Source organism: Panthera pardus, unplaced genomic scaffold (genome assembly GCF_024362965.1).
Source record: "Panthera pardus isolate Hobbes unplaced genomic scaffold, ASM2436296v1 HiC_scaffold_6, whole genome shotgun sequence".
Taxonomy (NCBI): domain Eukaryota; kingdom Metazoa; phylum Chordata; class Mammalia; order Carnivora; family Felidae; genus Panthera; species Panthera pardus.
Genome location: NW_026526991.1, coordinates 65,440,924 through 65,459,236, shown reverse-complemented (window position 1 = coordinate 65,459,236; position 18,313 = coordinate 65,440,924). Strand labels below are relative to the sequence as shown.

Below are 18,313 nucleotides of genomic sequence, written 5' to 3'. Positions count from 1 at the left end.
GTACATGTTTTATAAGCACACATTCACAGTTAACTTCTGTTAAGGGCTCTCTTTGGCAGCACATATACTAAAATTGAAAAAAAAAAATTCTACCAAGCACATTAGAGTTAAAACAACATTTAGGTTTTTTTTAATTTTATTTTTAAGTAATCTCCACACTCAACATGGGGTTCGAACTCACAACCCCAAGATCAATTAGTGTTTATGGGGCAGAGGACTAAGAAAGCAGATAGGGAATAAGGGGTGGGGAGGGATAGAACAAAACCAGAGAGGTGGCTTGTACCTTCCCGTGCACAATGTCCAGCAAAGGCAAACAGAAGCAGGTCACTCTGGCCGCTGTGTAGAAAACAGGTTGGATGCTCTGACAGGCTTGGCAGATATTCTGGACATTGGCTCTTTTAAAGACTTCTCTGATATAAAAATCAGTCTCCCTTGTACTTTGAGTCTGTGAAGGCGATGCCCTGACGAGCAGGCATAATATTTTGGTCATTGGAAGGCATATCCTCTTGATAAATCACTCAGTTTCTCTTATGAATTTGATTAGTGTGAGTCAGTCTCTAGATCTACTCTGGGTGGCCTGACAATCTGTCCCATTTCCAGGTTTGTGAAGCCGAGGGTGACACCTGCGCTGTGCTAACTACCTTAAAATCACGTAAAGCCACTATGCAGCCAGCCTCCATCCCGGTGCCTCCCCATCTTCCAAACTTCAGCCTTATTCCTCCCTGTTTCCCAAACACCCGAAAAAGGGCTTTACGCATGGTAGGTGCACGATGCTTGTTAGCAGCCATCCCTGCAGATCTTGTGGTTAGAATCTGGCACATTCATAGTGCCTGCCAGTGGAATAAGGTGGCCTTCTCTTTCCCTCAACTCAGACTACCTTTCTAGTTTTATTTTCTGTTCCTATATTCCATCTACCCCTAAGAGCTTGCCATTTTCTGAACACACCATATTCTTTCATGTTTTATTTTTTCCTTTGCAGGTACTGTTCTGAGTGCCTAGGATAGACTTCTTTTATTTTTTAGTTTTTTTAAAATGTTATTTGTAAGTAATCTCCACACTCAACATGGGGTTCGAACTCACAACCCCAAGATCAAGAGTTGCATGGTCTACCCACTGAGCCAGCCAGGTGTCCTGCCTTCTCTCTTTTTCTTTTTTTTTCTTTTTTTTTTTCAACGTTTTTTATTTATTTTTGGGACAGAGAGAGACAGAGCATGAACGGGGGAGGGGCAGAGAGAGAGGGAGACACAGAATCGGAAACAGGCTCCAGGCTCCGAGCCATCAGCCCAGAGCCTGACGCGGGGCTCGAACTCACAGACCGCGAGATCGTGACCTGGCTGAAGTCGGACGCTTAACCGACTGCGCCACCCAGGCGCCCCGCCTTCTCTCTTTTTCAAGAGGAAATTCAAATATTACTTCTTAGAGGTCTTCCCTGTCACTCCATGCATTCATTTGATCAATTATTCATCCATCCGTTGACTCATTCAACAAATATTGAGCACTTTACAAGCCAGGCACAATGCAAGGCATTGAACATATGATGGTAAGCCAAAAATAAAAGGTCACCACCCTCATGGTGGTCTAGCAGGGGACCAAGTTTAATAAACACAATAGAGTATGTTCATATTGATGAAAAATCAATTACCAACTAAGATGCATGCTCTGAGGAAACAAACGCTGTTCTCTGAGAGCACATAACCAGGGAATCTTTTTAGAATTAGGGTGGATTGTGAATAGAGGGGTTCAAGGAAGGCCTCTATATGGAAGTAACAGTGAATATCAATTTGGAGGCACAAATAGGCCAAGTGGAAGCAAAAAAGGCATTGCAGACAGGGAGACTAGAAGGAACATGACCAGTTTGAAGAACTGAAAGAGGCAATGAAGTTGGGAAGTTGGAAAGCAGAGAACAAGGGGGAGAGTGGTGCAAGATGGGGACTGTGAATGAGGAACGGTCAAAGCACAGTGACAACGTGACCAGAATTGCAATTTTGAAAGATGACTCCAGCTGCTGTATGGTGAATGCATGAAAGTGGAGAGCAAGAGAGAATGGAGGGTATGAGACTCTTGCAATCCTTTAGGTGAGATTAGGGTGGATTAGGGTGGTGGCGATGAAGAAGAAAAATGAATTGCGAAGATATGAAAAATAGTAAGAGTGAGCAAGAGATTGTAAGAGTAAGGAAAGGAGTCCAAAAATAACTCCTGGTTCCTGGCTTGAGTAACAGAAACCACTGTAGTCAGAGAGAAGAGTCCTGCACACTTGAAACCATCGCCCGTTTCCCCGTCTTCCATTAGAGGTCACCACTCCATTCTCACCAGGGTATTCTTGGTTCTCTGTTTCACACCCCTGCCTGCCATTAACAGGCCGGTGACACCCCTCTCCCAGTCCTCCAGGCCTGTTGTGTTGAGTGGGTTCCAGTGACACTGTTTGAGTCTTATTTCTTATCTGTGAAATGGAGACCACACCTCGCCGGGTCGTGAGGCTCCTGCGAGGAAAAGATGCTTTATTTTTATTTTTATTGTTGTTAGGCTCCGTTCTATTCCATTCAGCCTTCTCTGTCGGTTTGGAAGCGCTTTCCCATCCCAGATACAACGCGCAGATGTTTCCTATACGTGTCTGGAACTGCGTCCCCAAAGGTTAACGCTGCTCTCGGTCAGAGTGGCCTCTGGGGGGTCGGGCCAGCCTCCTACACCGTTAGCCTCTTTCCGGACGGACCGCCCCTCCCGCAAAGCCCCGAGAACCGTACTTGTCACAGCAGTCCCGAGATATCGCGAGAGTTCGCAGTGCCCGTTGCGGCCCCGACTTGGAGTGCCACGCCTTCCCCGGCCTCAGAACGCCCTCCTCCTTTCTCTTATCCCGCCTCCCATCCTGCGCTCCGCTCTTGGATTGGCTGACTGAGTCGGGTCAGCTTTTTTCCAGGCCAGAAAGCGGCTCGACAGCTAGTCCTTCTTCTGACCCCGCCTCCGAAGCCTGTGGATTGGACTGCTCAGCCAGGTGTCACGCGCCTCCGCGGGAGCGCAGAAGAGCCAATCAGGCGCTCGGCGTATTTTACAAACTGGGGAAGGAGCGCCGTGGAAGCCAGAGTCAGGAAAAAGCGGAGGCAGCGTGAGTGAGCCAGAGCGGTTCCGAGGTAGGTGCGGCATGGAGATCTTGGACGGAATGGGGACTGCGGGGCTCACAGGGAGGAGAGGCAGCTCCGGGTCCTGGGGTGAAAGAGTAGGCTCGGGATGTCTGGAGGTGGCACCCAGAACAGTGGCCTTGGAAGCATCGGTCTTCAGGACTCATGGGTTTGGGAGGAGGTGGGAGCTTCAGGAATGTCAGAACTGATGCGCCGAACTGGCTGACTGACCTTTGATCCCAGATCCTTTCCTCCCCATCTCAGTTGTAGCCGTCATGACTACCCTCCAAGCCACAAAGGATCCTTTCCTGAGGGGTGTATCTCCTACCCCTAGCAAGATTCCCGTACGTTCTCAGAGACGCCAGCCTCTCCCTACAGTCAAACCCCGCATCCTGGATCAGGAGAACCAAGATCCAAAGGTAAGAAGGGCCTGGTGGGTGAAGACAGTAGCTACGAGGAGGCAGCACATACCAGCAATGCACCCCAAAGCTGAACCCCAGCTTTTTGTCCCCCTCTCCCTTAGAGACTGGTGCAGAAGCTCAGTATTCAACACCCCGTCGACTCAGCCGGCCCCACGCCAAAAGTCACACATCAAACGGAGAAATCAGAAAGATCACTGGAGAGCACTCAGCTCCGGAACCCCTTGGAGGAACTGAGGCCTAGCCCTGGGGGACAAAATGTGGGACCTAGGCCCCCTCCCCAGACAGGTACCTGTTGTAGGATTGAAAACACAGTCTCCTTGTGTGGAGGTGGGGGAACGGCCTTTGTGAACTTTCCACTACCCTGATCTGCTTACTGTAAGAGTCTTGGAACCTGCTCCTGGAAAACTCTCTACTCTTAGAAGCCCTCTCCTTCTTTCAGCAAAAGGTCATCTCTTCTAAAGCCTTTTCCAGCTTCCTCAGTCACAACCAATTGCTCTGTGTTCTCATACTTTGTAGTACTTCTTTTATAACATGTCCATACTTTGGCTTGAGTCTGTTACCTCTCTGTAGTTTGATGGTAACTTCTGGAGGATGGAGGCTGGGCTTTCTCATTCGTCTCTGAGCTCCAGTGCCTAGAATAGTATCTTACATAAAGTAAAGTTCTATGAATTTTGCTGAACTGAGTTCAATAATATGAGTCTCTTCAGCTCCCTCTTGTACTTCTAGGTAACTACACTGGGGTCCGTGGCCCCTTAGCCTTCCTCCTTCTGGTTCCTTTTCACTTTTCCTTCTCTTGCAGAGGCTCCAGGGACCATAGAGTTTGTGGCTGACCCTGCAGCCCTGGCCACCATCCTGTCAGGTGAGGGGGTGAAGAGCTGTCGCCTGGGGCGCCAGCCCAGTCTGGCTCAGAGAGTACTGGTTCGAGGGAGCCAGGGAGGCACCATCCGTAGAGGCCAGGTAATAAGACAGGATATGAGAAAATCAGGCTGGTGTGGACTGAGGACGGACTCCTGAGCCTGTGTTGACAGCCTCTTTTGTGGTGTCAGGGTGCCCGGGCCTCTGCATATTTAGCCCCTAGAACTCCCACCCACCGACTGGACCCTGCCAGGGCTTCCTGCTTCTCGAGGCTGGAGGGACCAGGACCCCGCGGCCGGACCTTGTGTCCCCAGAGGCTAGAGGCTCTGGTGAGTGCCCTTGAGGGGCTGATACTCAGTGCTTCTGGGAGCTCTTTCCTGGGACAAAGCTGAGCTTTAGGAGAGAAGATACCTCATGATGAACCAGAGAGGGTTGTGGAGGCTGATGGGGCTGGTGGAAGCTTGAAGTTTTGAGGTCCACCTCTGACTCTGTTTTTTTCTCTTTCTCCCATGGGTCAGATTCCACCTTCAGGACCTTCCGTTCACCCCTCTGCGCACCCCAGTTTCCAGGAGCTAAGAAGAGGGACAGGTGGCAGCAGCCGGTGAGGAAGAAAGGATCATTTAGAAAAGAATGATCCAATGTCTGATACAGGGGTCCCTCAGAGCTAGCATCTTCCAGTAGCTTTAGGACTTCCCACCAACCCAGAAGGGAAAAGGGAAACTTGTGGCTGCTTAGGGTGAACCCTTGGAATAGGGTTCAGCCTCCATAGCCAGGCTTTAGTATGACACCAGTTTTTTTTGGGTGGTGGGGGAAGAAGGAACAGAAATGAGAAATGCTATCTCTTTTGCTTAGTGGCTACAGCATAGATGATGGCAATAAATGGAATTTGGGGTTGATTCAGCATTTACTAATTGTGTAAGCTTGCCCTAACCACCAAGCTTCAGTTTTTTTTTAATCGGTCAAATATGGATAATGTTTGTATCATTAGAGGTGGTTGTGCGAAGAATTAAATGAGATGGTGTTTGTAAAGCACTTAGCAAAGTGCCCAGCTCATACTTGGTACTCAGTGACTGCTAGCTGCTGTCCTTATTGTCATCAGGACTTCAGTGAGCCAGACATCAGGATTACTCCTGGAGACCTCAGTTCAGCCTGGTGAGTTTGTGTGGCCATGGGGAGAAAACAGGGGCAGACGGGCTATGTGCAATCGAGAGCAAGACGGGAGAAAGTTCAGCAGGTCAGGGTGGGGGGTGGTGGAGAGAGGGGAAGGCCACATCAGAAGGAACCAGAAAGGAAGGGACCTTGATATGCTAGAGGTTGCCCAGTTGCCCTTGGGTAAAAGGAGGTGGTCCCCACTTCAGCCCTCTCTCTGCCACGTCCTATGAGATTTACCTTCCACTCACTGTTCTATCCTCAGCCCTAAGAGCCATCATCACACCCCTAGCCCACTCAGGGTGTTCAGATTAATAAGTGATTACTGAGATAGTGCTGGGCTCCAAGGGGGTGCTGGATGTGTCCCCACCTCTGATGGTACAGTGGGGGCTGTCCAAACCCGCATACCCTCTTTGGAGGTTGCAAAACCCTATGCCAGACATCGGTGTCTATTCCAGACACTACAGCAAATTTCCTGTCTCCTCATAGCTCCCTCTCTCCCTGAAGGAGAACATGAAGTTGTTACTCACTCTGATGAAGGAGGAGGGGGCCCCCTAGGTCTGGCCCAGCGGGTACCATTAAGAGAGATAACCCACACCAGGGTGAGATGGGTCCCTTCTGGGATGGGGAGAGGCGGGGGAGATGTTTGGGGGAATTCTCTGGCAGCAGCCAGCCCTGAGGATTGTGGGTGGGCCTTGGGATGCTAGCTGAGTCTGTGTTTGCCCCGTGGGCCCAAGGCCTCTCCAGAGGGGGACTAGCCTCTGTTAACCAGGGGTCAGGAGCCTGGGGCTGAGAGGTCACAGTCTGGTATATATTTGTAACACCATCAGATCAGTGCTGAGAATGAGACAGACCTGACATTCATTCACTCCACAGTACTCTAGGTTCTGGATACACAGTAGTCAATAAATTTATATTCTAGAAGGGGGAGACAAAAAATAGACCCATATGTAAAATATGTAACATGTCAGGCGGTGGTGATAAGGTTAAAAAAAAAAAAACGGGCACTGAAGGGGTTGTGGATGTAGGGGAGGAGGGTATGGCAATTTCAAATAGATTGGTCTGGGCAATCACATTGAGAAGATGAAATTTTAGTGAAGACCGAAAGGAGCTGGGGGAGTGAACCATGCACATATCTGGGAGAAGGATGTTCCAGGCCAGAAGAACCGCAGATGCAAAGGCCCTGAGAGGGAAGGTGCCTCGTGTGTTTAAGAGGACTCCAGCCAGGCTGAAGCAGAGTAAGGAGGATGACAGGAAGTGAGGTTAGGGTGATGGCAAGATCCCATTGGGTAAAGATTTATAAACCAGTGTGAGGCCTTGGCTTTTGCTTGGATTGAGTGGAAAGCCATGGAGAGGGGTGATGAACAAGGGAGAGACAGGATTTGATTAGGTCTTAATAGAATAGTACTGGCTGCTGTAATGAGAAGACATAGGAATGCAAAGGGGGAGTGATCCCTCTTCCACCTCATTCCTCCCCACAGGACGGCCGTGCCTCCCACCTGATACCCTCCCCTGGCCGTGTGGTGCCACCTTCCATCACCCATCCATCACCCTTTGGACAGGCTCAGCGTGTACCCTCGCCTCGCACCTCAGCTCCAGTTTGTATCCACAACTCCTGGGGGCTGGGCGAGGGCAGAACAACCTGGCTGGGATCCCTGCTCAATCTAGGTTTTGTTCCTGTTTAACCATCCTCCTCTCTCCCCAGACCTCGTATTCAGTTTTGCGGCGTCTTGCCGTTCGCCCCAAAACCCAGTTCACACCCATCCTGTCGGCCCCCAGAGTTCAGCAGGTAAGGGAGAGCGGAGAGAGTGGGGGCGGGTAGCTGGCATAGGCCAGGGCAGGGGAGGAAGGGAATGGATGGGTACAGAGAGAGCTGTGATGTCTCACTTCTGTCTCAGGCCCAGTGTTTGAGTGGCCTCTCCCCTCAGTCTTGCCCTGAAGACCCTGCCCTGCCCTGGGTAAGTATCTGAAGGCTTTCCATGCTGAGATCCCGCTCTGTGTCCTGTTGGCCTGGGCCCAGCTGTTTCAGGCACGTGGGCTCTCTGGAAAAGCTACCAACTCTCCAAATCTCCCTGCTCCTCTGCTGCCCCTCCTAATATCTGTTTAGGGCCTCTCAACTAACCTGATTCCTTCTTTGTGGACCCCTTTGTGGAACCTGGTCTTCCTGCCCCAGCCTGGCTTCCTCACACAGCTCCTCTCCTCCCCTGTGGCAGGAGCAGATTGCAATCCGGTTATTTGACCAGGAGAGCTGCGTGAGTTTGCATGAGGGTCCTGGGAAACCCGCCGTGGCAGCTCCTCATGGACCCCACCCTGGCACAACCCCCAAGCTCCAGGAGCTGAAGATGCAGGTGGGTCTGTGGGCAATAGCTTTGATGCCTGATTGGCCGTGACGCAGCAGGGAAGGGGATACAGGAGAGGGAAGTATGGGAACAGGACAGTGTGGGTGGAGACTTGAACCCACACACTGACATCACCCTGGGTACTCTTCTCCCACTCACAGCGCATCAGTATCCTGCAGCAGCTGTTGCGACAGGAGGTAGAAGGGCTCACAGGGGGCAAGTGTGTCCCCCTGAATGGAGGCTCCTCTCTGGATATGGTTGAACTTCAGCCCCTGCTGGCTGAGATGTCTAGAACTCTCAATGCCCCAGAGAAGAATTCAGGGGACTTACACCCTCCCGGACTGTTACAGAACCCTGGGCTACCAAAGCCCTGCCTCCCAGAGGAGTGTGGGGAACCACAGCCCTGCCCAGGAACAAAGCTGGAGATAGCTCAGCCCTGCCCTGCAACAGAGCCAGGGCCCCCAGAGTCCAGCCATAGCAGGGAGCCTGGGATACCAGAATCCCCTGTCCAGGAACAGCCTGAGGTATCAGAGCCCTGCCCTCCAGTAGAGCCTGGACCCCTTCAGGCAGACTCCCACGGGCAGACTGGACTCCTAGAGCCCTCCCCTAGGATAGAGCCTCGGGCATCAGAGGCCTGCTTCCTGGAACCTAGAAGTCCAGAGTCCAGCCCACGGCCCTGCTGCAGTCCGTGGGCACCAGCCACCACCAACCTGATCTTCTCCTCCCAACGCCCACTCTGTGCCAGCCCCCCTATTCACTCACTCCGGTCACTGAGGCCCCCAACAGGCCAGGCAGGTAAGGAGTTGGCTGGAAGGGCTTATGAACAAAGGAGGTCCTCATCTCTTACTGGGAGCGGGCCCCCACCTTGCACCAGCTGGTCCCATTGCTTGCATTTCCCCACCTACCCTGCCCCAGCCTGGTGCTCTTTCGGGAAGAAGGGAAGAGTTGCGCCTCGAGCTGTGTGCTGCTCTTGGCCCTTGGTGGGGGAGTGGGGAAGCACTGGATATGGCGGGAGTTTAGAGCCTGCCTTCAAGTCTCTGTGGTCCTCGGCCCTCAGGCCCCAGCAACCTGGCCCCTCGAACCCTGGCTCTGAGGCAGCGCCTCAAAGCATGTTTGACTGCCATCCACTGCTTCCACGAGGCCCGCCTGGATGATGAATGTGCCTTCTACACCAGCCGAGCCCCACCCTCAGGCCCCACCCGGGTCTGCACCAACCCTGTGGCTACATTACTTGAATGGCAGGACGCCCTGGTGAGCCTCCCATTCACAGCCAAGCTGTACCTGCACAGCAAGCCTGTGGAAAGTAGGGTGTTGTGGGGAGAGGGAAGGCAGGGGGGTGGGGAAGCCTCTGCTTCTTTACAGTGGTCAGTGGGGAAGGGTTGGCTACAGTTCAAGGATGGCTGGGCTGTGACAAGGTCTCTCTCTCCAGTGTTTTATTCCAGTTGGTTCTGCTGCCCCACAGGACTCTCTATCATGATGCGTCCACATCCTGTTCTGCCATGCGCCTTCCTTTTAGCCCTTATTTATTATCCTTCAATAAAGTTTCTTTTTTTATTTTATTTTTTTAATGTTTTATTCTTGAGAGAAAGAGAGACAGCATGAGTGAGGGAGGGGCACAGCGAGAGAGGGACACAGAATCTGAAGCAGACTCCAGGCTCTGAGCTGTCAGCACAGAGCCCGACGCGGGGCTCGAACTCACGAGCCATGAGATCATGACCTGAGCCGAAGTCGGACGCTCAACCAACTGAGCCACCCAGGTGCCCCTCTTTTTTTATTTTAAATGTTCATTTACTTATTTTGAGAGAGAGCAGGGAAGGGGCAGAGAGAGAGAGAGAAAATCCCAAGCAGACCCAGGGCTTTCAGCTCAGAGCCTGACTCGGGGGCCTTCCACAAACCCGAGAGATCATGACCTGAGCCAAAACCACGGGTCAGATGCTCAACCAACTGAGCCACCCAGGCACCTCAATAAAGTTTCTAAAGTGTCCAAATGTCTGTTTCCCTCCCGGCTGACCTAGGCCAGCTACGACTGTTGCTCTCCAATTGCCCACACGGTGGCAGTGTCCTCCAGCTTAGAGGCAGGCCCTGGGCTCCCCCAGGCTCCCAAACCTAAGAGCTATCCTAAAGGCAGACCGCTCCTGCCCATCCCCACCCCTCAGCAAGCTCTATGAGTGTGTGTGTGTGTGTGGTGGTAGGGACCGGAGCGGGGGGCAAATGTGGGCCTTTGGGGACCTGTTCTTTTTGCTTCTTGAGATCAATGCCACTCCTAGGAGCCATCAGCAACTCCCCAGCCCCTAGCGCTCCTCTTCTTATAAGTCCACCTGCATCAGGCAGAAAGCAGAAGGACCAGACCCATATCTCTGGAATCCTCCCTTGTTAGTGTCATTCTGGCTGGTGTCTCCCTACAGTACAAGGTCTCCAAGCTCTCCTGAAGCTGATACTCCTCCCTTCCCATATCTGAGCAGAAGAAGCCCTCCTCTTTTCCACCAGAGACAGACCTTGCCAGGAATAAGTAAGCCTTAACCTCTGGCAGAGGGTGGTAGGGCGAGAGTCCTTGAAAAGAGTGAGGGAAAGGGTCAGCCATTTTCCCCCATGCTGTGCACCAAGTTAAAAGGCACACACATTCTCCAACTTTGCTTTATTGGAAGAGGCAACAGCAGCTGTAGCCCCAGGGCCTAGGTGGAATGGGGGTGAAATGGGGACTGTACAGAATGAGTTTTAAATGCTAGGAAAGAATTCACTCCTTCCTCCAGTTCACAGGAAGGCTGCCAAGGCTGGTGCCTGGAGCCTGAAAATGGGGATGAGGGAAGGAGAGAAAGTTGTGACAGAGGACGAGCCTGACCCCTCCAAACGTTTCATGTCCTCCCACCGAGATAGGCTTCTGTTTCTGCTCTCCATCCCCGCACACACACCACCACCACCAAATGCCGGGGCTTCCTTTCTGCTTGCAGCTCCGGGTGGTGAAGCTGTTTCCCAGCTCCTAGCAGAAGAGAGGGCCCGACCTCCGCCCCTCTCGGATCAGCTTTGACAGGCGCGCACTCCGAAGCCGGCGGTCCCTTCCCGAGCCGCTCTGCTCCTCCTTAGCCCGGCTTCCTCCTCTCCCCGTCCACTTAGACCTCGGAGCGTCCCCGGAGCGCCAAGAGTCCGCCCAGCACGGCCGCCTCCGGGAGCGGGAGGGTCTGCCCCACCGCCAGGCTCTCGAAGGATAGGATGGCGCCTTGGGTGGGACCGGCTGAAGGTGGGTGAGGAGGGGAGCGGAGGCGAAGGGCGAGCGGGGGCGCGGGGGATGGGGCCCTGCTCAATCCGGGTAGATGATGAAGCCAGAGAAGGTGCTGTACTTGTTGGTGTTACCGCCGTGCACCTTCCCGCCGTCCAGCTTGATGAAGACTTCATCGCCCACATCCAGGTGCAGGATGACGCTGTTGCTGGCGTAGTCGTAGTTCTGGTCCGCGTCCTGAGCAATGGCGCTGGCCCGGACCTAGCGGGGGAGAACAGAACAACCCACTCACGCCCGGTGCGGAGCTGAGGGTGGAGAGAAGCGTCGGGCGGAATAGGCGCAGCTGGGCCTGTGAAGGCGGCGCGAGGGTAGCAGGCTGCAGGGGCTGGGGAGGACAAGGAGAAGGCAGGAGATCGCTGAGCTTCCCAGGCACTGCCATTTACCAGCTGTGCGACTCGGCCAAGTTTCACGCCTGCTCTGGTCGTCAACGTGAATTATAAGATGGGAGGTAATAATAGAGCCTACCTCATAAGGTTATTAGGATTAAGTGAGTTACTACGTGTGAAGTGTGTTAGAATAGTACTTAGCACCTAGATAGCGCTATATAGGGTTTGCTATTATTTAAACAATAAAATTAGGCTGTAGGATAATTTCTAACATTCTGAACCTGCTCTGACCTCCTAAACTTGGATTCCCTCCCCTCAGTGATAGGGCACAGGTGTGTCTGTATGTATGCAAGCAAGGGTGCGGGCCATGGGAAGGTGCAATGATGCATTCTCGCCTCTGGGTGCCCTTTCCCCTTCTAGCCCCCACCGGCGCCATGACATGGGGGTCGCCTTCTGCCCCAACAGGTAACCCCTCCTTCCCTCTGGCCTCGCTGCTGGTCGCCTCCGGTGCCCAGCCCCTTCCCCAGCCCCCCTCTTCCCGTCCCGCGGGGGCTGGTTATTAACTCATTAATTATTCATCATTATTCTAATCACTATTTACCGTCCCCAGGGCCGCAGCGCCCGCGCCGCAGAATACAGAGTGGGAGCCGTGGGCCCCCGCTCCCTCAGAAACCGGCACACTCTAGATAGACACTTGCCCCCTCCAACTGCTCACCGACACCCTGCATAGACCATACACACCTACTCAGTGCCACATGCACATAGACGCTGCTCTATTTTCACACCTTGGCACCCTGCACCCACAGAACCTCACATCACGCACACATGCTCTCACTCCCTTACACACACACAGCCCTCACTCCCATACAGACACACATACACACTCTCTTTTCTTGGGTTTCTGAGGTGACCCTGCTGGGAGGAGACCCCAGTGCAGTGCCTGCTAGTCCTGGAGCTGGAGGGTGCGGCAGCCAGCAGCCGTAGCAGGACCTGGGTTCGGACACCAAGACCAGCAGGCCTGATGCACCACGGTCAACACCACCCCATGGTGCGGGGCATTCAGAGGTCACCGCTCAGCCCCAGTCTTACCTCCTGCGATTTGTGGGGCCCAGGCACCTCCTCAACCCCCGCCCCTGAGGCTTCTCGTTCCCTCTATGGGTGTCCCGGCCCTCCAGCTGAGTCCTTGGAGCTATTCTCCCAAGCCAAGGTGGCAGTGACTCCGACTCTGACCACAGGGGCAGGGAGTAGCAGAACCTGGAGGCCAGAGGTTGCCAGGAAGATGTGGGGCCTACAGAACCAGGCCCGGGGCCAAAGCCTCTGCTTGATCTGCCCTTTGCCTCTTTCCCCCTCCAAAGCCCTTCTGTCATGCTGCCTGGCTGGCCCCTGAGCTGCCACATCATTTCCACCTCTGCCTACTGACTCAGTATTAGTATTAGGGTAAGGCCAGCTGTAGAATTGGTCCCAGGCCCCGGGGGGAATGCGTTCTTTTTTATGTTCTACTCAAAAATCCAAGCTAAATGCCCCCACATGAGAACAGCTGCTGACAGCCCATGGCCAGAGATCCGGATTCCATTCTAATTTGAAGGAGCCAGACTCCAGGTAACTCGACCATGGTGAGGCTGAGAAACCCAAAAGCCAGAAGACCTGTCTCAGGAGAGAGGGTGACCAAAGACAGGATAACTGGCAGGGAAAGACACCAAACAAGTTTGGTGTAGGGTTGCCTATATAGTTGGAGCATGAAATAGCAGCTGTAGAGACATTAAGCTTTGTGTCCCGAGCTCTGATTCTGACACCATTCCTAATGCTCGTTGAGACCCTGGGCAGGTCATTTCCTTTCTTTGGCCGCTAATTCCTCTTTGGCTAGATGAAATGATTCATAAGTTCTTGGCAGCCTGGCGTTTCTAGACTCAATGACGTTGTTGGGAGAGGGGTTCGAATGCAGCCCTCCAATGTAATAATGAGTGCAGGGAGATCTAGAAAGCTACCCTGTCGCCTCTGGGCCTGGGGTGGGGGCATCTCACCTGTCCATTCTTCATCAGGTCGGCCCACATGCTGGTGCCGTCACCGCCGCGCATGAGCACATGGTAAGCGAAGAAGTAGACACCTGGCATGGGGCAGGTGAACTTGCCGCTGGCCGCCTCGTAAGCGTTTCCCACGTTGGTCACCACGTCGTCGAAGCGCAGCACCTCATAACCTTCGTGTGGCCGCCGCAGACCCGCGTAGAAGGCAATTCGAGGCACGTAGCCGGCAGGGGGGCGCCACCCCGCCAGGGCCTGGGCCGGGAGGACCTGGTGGACCTGGCCTGCCCGGCTCTCCTGGAGGCCCTCTGGGACCTGGGGGTCCCGGTGGCCCTCGCAGACCTGCCTTCCCGCGCCTGCCCACCTCTCCCTTGGCGCCGGGAGGGAAGGGGGGCACGGAGGAGGGCGCGCCGTCGGGTCCAGGGCCTCGAGGCCCGTGTGGGTCGCACACCATGCGGCAGCGACCCAGCATCTCATAGTGCGCCGGCCCGCGGGAGCTGTGCACCAGCAGCGGAATGGCCACCAGCAGCAGCAGCACCATGGCCACCCCGACGGCCGCGCCCGCCACCCGCTTGCGGCGGCTCAGCCGCGACGCGGCCAGGGCCAGCAGATCCTCCTCACTCTTTGGCGCAATGGCGGCGGAGGCCCGGGGCTCTCCGCGGGCCCCGGAGGCGGTGGCCGGGCTCGGGCTTGGGTCGGGACCCCCCCGACGGCTGCGCCCGGCCCCCCCGCCCCTGCGGGCTCCCGCCTCAGCGGTGCCGTTCCCCAAACCTTCCGTCAAGGCGGAGGTTCCCCCCCCACACCCGCACCGTAAGTTGGGCCAGGGGCCTCCCGACGGTTCAAAACCCGCGGTCCTCTATTACCCTCCTGTGCAGCCTAACGTCCCCGGGCTCCTGAAATCAGCGGCTTCTCGGACGGCTGGTTTCTTACAGATCTAGGATGCCTGCTTTCCGGACAGCTGCCTTCTCAAGGATGGCGGCGCCTAGGTCCCCGGCTACCCAGACGGATCGCTCCCGGTCGGAGCAGGGGACTACTCTCCGCTCTCTGGACGTCCCGGGCTCTGCGCTGCGGGTGGCGCCCACCGGACGCGACCTCCTTGGAGGTTTGCGCTCTGGTTCTTGGAGCGCACTGACGCGCCTCTCTACCCCAGCCACGGCCCCAGACCCTGCTAGAGCCTGGCCCCGCGTTTCTCCCCAGCTAGAGCTCTCCCTCTCTGCGTCCCTAACCTTCCTCCCCTCCCTCCCGGGGCGGCAGTGCGGGTGGTGTGAGCCGCTGCGCGGCGGGAGCCTCTATAAGCGGCCCGGGGCGGAGCGACCCCTGGCGCCCAGAGTGGGAAGCGCGGGGGCGGGGCAGGCAAAGGCCCCCACCCGCGTCCCCTCAGCTTCTCTGTGCCTGCCTGGTTCTGAGCGGATTCTGCAGGGGTTCGCTCTCCCCACCCTATCCTTACTTTCACCGCACCCAGAGTTCGGTATTCCTGGATTCCAGAGGAAGCCAGAAATAGATATGGGATAAAAAGGGGTCTAGATACACGCAGAAAAAAAGACAGAGGTGGATTCCAGAGCTAAAAAGCACCCTCCACCAAAAGAAAAGAAAAGCCCACAAACATACAAGAAGGGTGAATAAAAGAAATTCGCCACCCCACGCCCCTCAGTGCCCGTGACCCAATAACATTTGGTAAAGGGTTCAATGAGTACATGTTGGCCTGAACTGGAAAAGGCAAATTTCCAGCCACCTCCACCCTCGACCCCCAGTGTTGGTGCGTGGGGGTGGGGGGAGCGCAGAGCAGAGCAGAGGGTGAGGGAGAGAGAGAGAAAGAGAAAACAGATCAGTCTGGGGGAGCGAGCAGGAAACCGACAGGAAAGCAGAGAAGGAGCGACAGAGACATCAAAGAGACAGAAAGCCAGCTAGAGACGCAGAGACAGAGACAAAGCTTGGAAAAGAGACTAACTGACAGGCCCAGGAGGGGGAGAGGGGAGAGACAGAGACAGAGAGAGAGAGAGACAAGAGCTGAGACAGGTTGACAGATCGAGAGAGAAATGTAAATGGCGCGCTGCGGAGAGACACCCAGGTCCGTGTTCGGACTCCAATGTGACATATCAACTGTGGGGAAGATGCGGGGGCGGGGCGGTTTTTCCAACAGAGTGGTATGCTCTGGGTCTGTGCATTGTGACAGTATGCTGGCAAGTGCGGTCGGGCCATGGGACCCTGGTCTGGTGTGTTCCTGGGTGAGTGGGATTGTGGATTGTGTGTTGTCTTTGTGTGTGTGTGTGTGTGTGTGTGTGTGTGTGTGTGTGTGAGGGCTGGTTGAAGGGAGGTTTCTGTGTTTGGCTTCCTCTTAGTCTCTACATGTGGGACCCCACGAATGCCATCTCTCCTTAGGACTGAAGAGTAGAGAACCTGCTGGGGAGAAAGAGTCAGAAAGCAGCTATCGGCTCACTTGTCCTGCCCTGCCCAGCCCAGCCCAGCCCAGCACCACCCCTGCCCTGGTCCCAAACCTTGTCCAGCCCCAGCATCTCTGCCTCTTTTCCCTTCCCAAAAGTCTGTGTTTCAATAGAGACCCAAAGAAGTCGGTCCCCACGTAGCAAATGTTTGAGGAAGGGATTTGAAGTTGGTGATGCAAATTAGCACAACTAAAATGCAGATTAAATGCTGGGCGCCCTCCTGTGAGAGGTGACTGTTTCTGTCATTCCGAGTGACCAAGAGGGTCCCCACGCTTTGATAGATCCCTCTCTGTGAGGGGTCAGGGTCCATGAAAAAAGCCAGTGGCTTCATCCTTCTTTAGGGTTTGGCACCTCTGGGGGAAATTTCTTGCTCACAAGGGACTCCAGGGCCAGAAGTTTGGAGAAGGGGCAAAAGTGAGGATGTTTGGAGACCCTGGAGGTGTGCAGCTGCAAAGGACCTCTTATTGACTAGGATAGGCCAGGACTGTGATATATAGGAATAAGTTGTGCAAATGGAAGGCACAGGGCACACCAGGGCATGATTATTGGGCAAAAGATGATTCCCTCATCTCATTTTCCGTACCCCTTCCCTGCACCTCCCATCCCATAATGGTGCAGGAATAAAGAGGTTGCTGAGGCTGGGCCAGTGTCGAGAGAGGCCCCTACATGCTTGAAAGGGTTGGGAGAGAAAGGATTGGCAGTCAGTGGGGGAGGGGCCTCCTCCTCCAACCATAAATACAAATTTTATTCAAGGTCTTTGTCGCCATTTGTCTTCCTCGGGGGGCTGAGGGCCATGTCGGCCCCGTGCATGTCTAATTCCGGAACTGCTCCCCCAGGCTGGATGATGGATGGATCAGAGAGGAGAGAGCAGGCCAGGGCTCACGCTGGCCTACGCTGCCCGATCTTCAGGCCCCTTCGTCCCCAGGTCCTGCCACCCTCTCCTTCCTCCTCCCTCCTCTCCTGCCCTCCCTCCACTGACCAGAAGCCCTCACTGCTCAGCCCCACTCCCCACCCCACTCTCCTACTCACCAAGGCCCTCTTTTTGAGCCCCTCACCTCAGCCCCTTTCAGGTCCCAGCCCTCTTCTCTCTGGAGCGTCCCTTCTCCTCCCGTCCCCAGCCCAGGCTGTGAGCTGCGGTGGCCAGCAGGGCTGCAGGCGGCAGCGGGTCTGTGTGGTGGGGGGAGCAGGCTTGGCTCACAGGGAGCCGAGGGGCCAGCTCCATGAATTTATTCATGTTCTGTTGCTCTTTCCCCACGCTCTGGAATGAAGCTGCCAGCTCACCAGGTCCTTATTGCTTCCCCTGCAGCTGTCACATTCGGCCGAGGAGGGACCTGGGTAGGGTCAAGGCCGGCCGGTGCTCCGGGGGCCAGAAGCCAAGTGTCTGGGCTCAAGAGGAAATGCCAAGGCCCAGGCTGGGATCTGGGACAATTTATCTAGAGCTCCTCAGGCAGCCGAACTGGGAGGCCCCAAGAAGGTGGTGTGGTTGGGAGTGGGAAGTAGGCAGAGAAGGGTCTGCTACAGGACATAGCAAGGGCTGTGGAGGTGAGGATGAGTCTGATGGGGGAATGGGAGGAGAGAGGAGGCCTTTAAAGAGTCCCCTAGACTCCCCTATGTAAAAGCACAGCCCAGGAGTGCCTGCCTGGCTCAGTCGGTGGAGCATGTGACTCTTGATCTTGGGGCCATGAGTTCAAGCCCCACATTGGGCATAGAGCTTACTTCAAAATAAATAAAATAAAAGCACAGCCCAATATGAATCTTACCTTAACCTCCATCCTTGACTCTGCACTAACCCTGATCCTAATTCCAAATTATACACTTGACTCCTCTTCAATCCTAAAATGAATCCTAACTCCATAACCTGAGCCTAAATGGAACACATCTCTTGTCTCTCTTGGCCTGGAACCCAGGGGTCTCCCAAGAATTTGCCCCAGAGCTTACAGCCAGGTGTGTGTCAGAGTTCTGAGGACCAGACTTTGGATTAGCATGTGATTAGCATATGATTTGCATGTGATATGTGCCTTCTACTCTGAGGAAGTTTTCGTGTTAAAATTTTATGAAGTCTAGTGGAAAGGTCCTGGCTCCTTGAAGGTTCTCTCCTTTTGTTCCTTCTCCCACACTCCTTGTCACTGACCCAGGCCCGCTCAAGGGAAGAAGAAGAGTGAGGAGATGAGCAATAGAGGGCTCATGGGAAGAAAGATCCTAACAGTGTGACCTGTCCCTGTCACTTGCAGTGTAACCTCCACAGTCCTCAGTTTCCTCGTTTGTTAGAGGAGAGGAACCAGCTGGCTGATGTCACATTAAGATCTAAGAAAGCACTTTTGTTTCCTTGCACTCTCTCCTTCCTCACTTTTCAGGGTAATTCATAGTGTGGCCCCC

The 18,313-nt window shown here is 54.5% G+C and overlaps 2 protein-coding genes across 5 annotated transcripts; one reads left to right on the top strand and one right to left on the bottom strand.

Moving 5' to 3' along the window:
- Positions 1 to 2,992: 2,992 nt before the first annotated feature.
- Positions 2,993 to 9,437, top strand: TROAP (trophinin associated protein). Of its 4 annotated transcripts, none has more exons than XM_019419243.2 (15): positions 2,993 to 3,125; positions 3,378 to 3,532; positions 3,637 to 3,820; positions 4,335 to 4,492; positions 4,582 to 4,719; positions 4,909 to 4,991; positions 5,490 to 5,542; positions 6,047 to 6,141; positions 7,021 to 7,137; positions 7,245 to 7,328; positions 7,438 to 7,497; positions 7,753 to 7,887; positions 8,040 to 8,673; positions 8,936 to 9,129; positions 9,308 to 9,437. In XM_019419243.2, the coding sequence occupies exons 2-15, from the start codon at positions 3,389 to 3,391 to the stop codon at positions 9,353 to 9,355; spliced, it is 2,127 nt and encodes a 708-aa protein (XP_019274788.2). In that variant the 5' UTR covers positions 2,993 to 3,125; positions 3,378 to 3,388; the 3' UTR covers positions 9,356 to 9,437. The 4 variants fall into 4 exon arrangements, with proteins under 4 accessions (XP_019274788.2, XP_019274786.2, XP_019274785.2 ...); XM_019419241.2 differs by having other exon boundaries at positions 6,029 to 6,141; positions 7,759 to 7,887; XM_019419240.2 differs by having other exon boundaries at positions 6,029 to 6,141.
- A 1,059-nt stretch (positions 9,438 to 10,496) lies between these two features.
- Positions 10,497 to 14,743, bottom strand: C1QL4 (complement C1q like 4). Its single transcript, XM_019419245.2, is given in 3 exon segments — positions 10,497 to 11,353; positions 13,500 to 13,755; positions 13,757 to 14,743. Coding segments are annotated over 3 exon segments (717 nt in total). The 5' UTR covers positions 14,038 to 14,743; the 3' UTR covers positions 10,497 to 11,173.
- Positions 14,744 to 18,313: the final 3,570 nt, after the last annotated feature.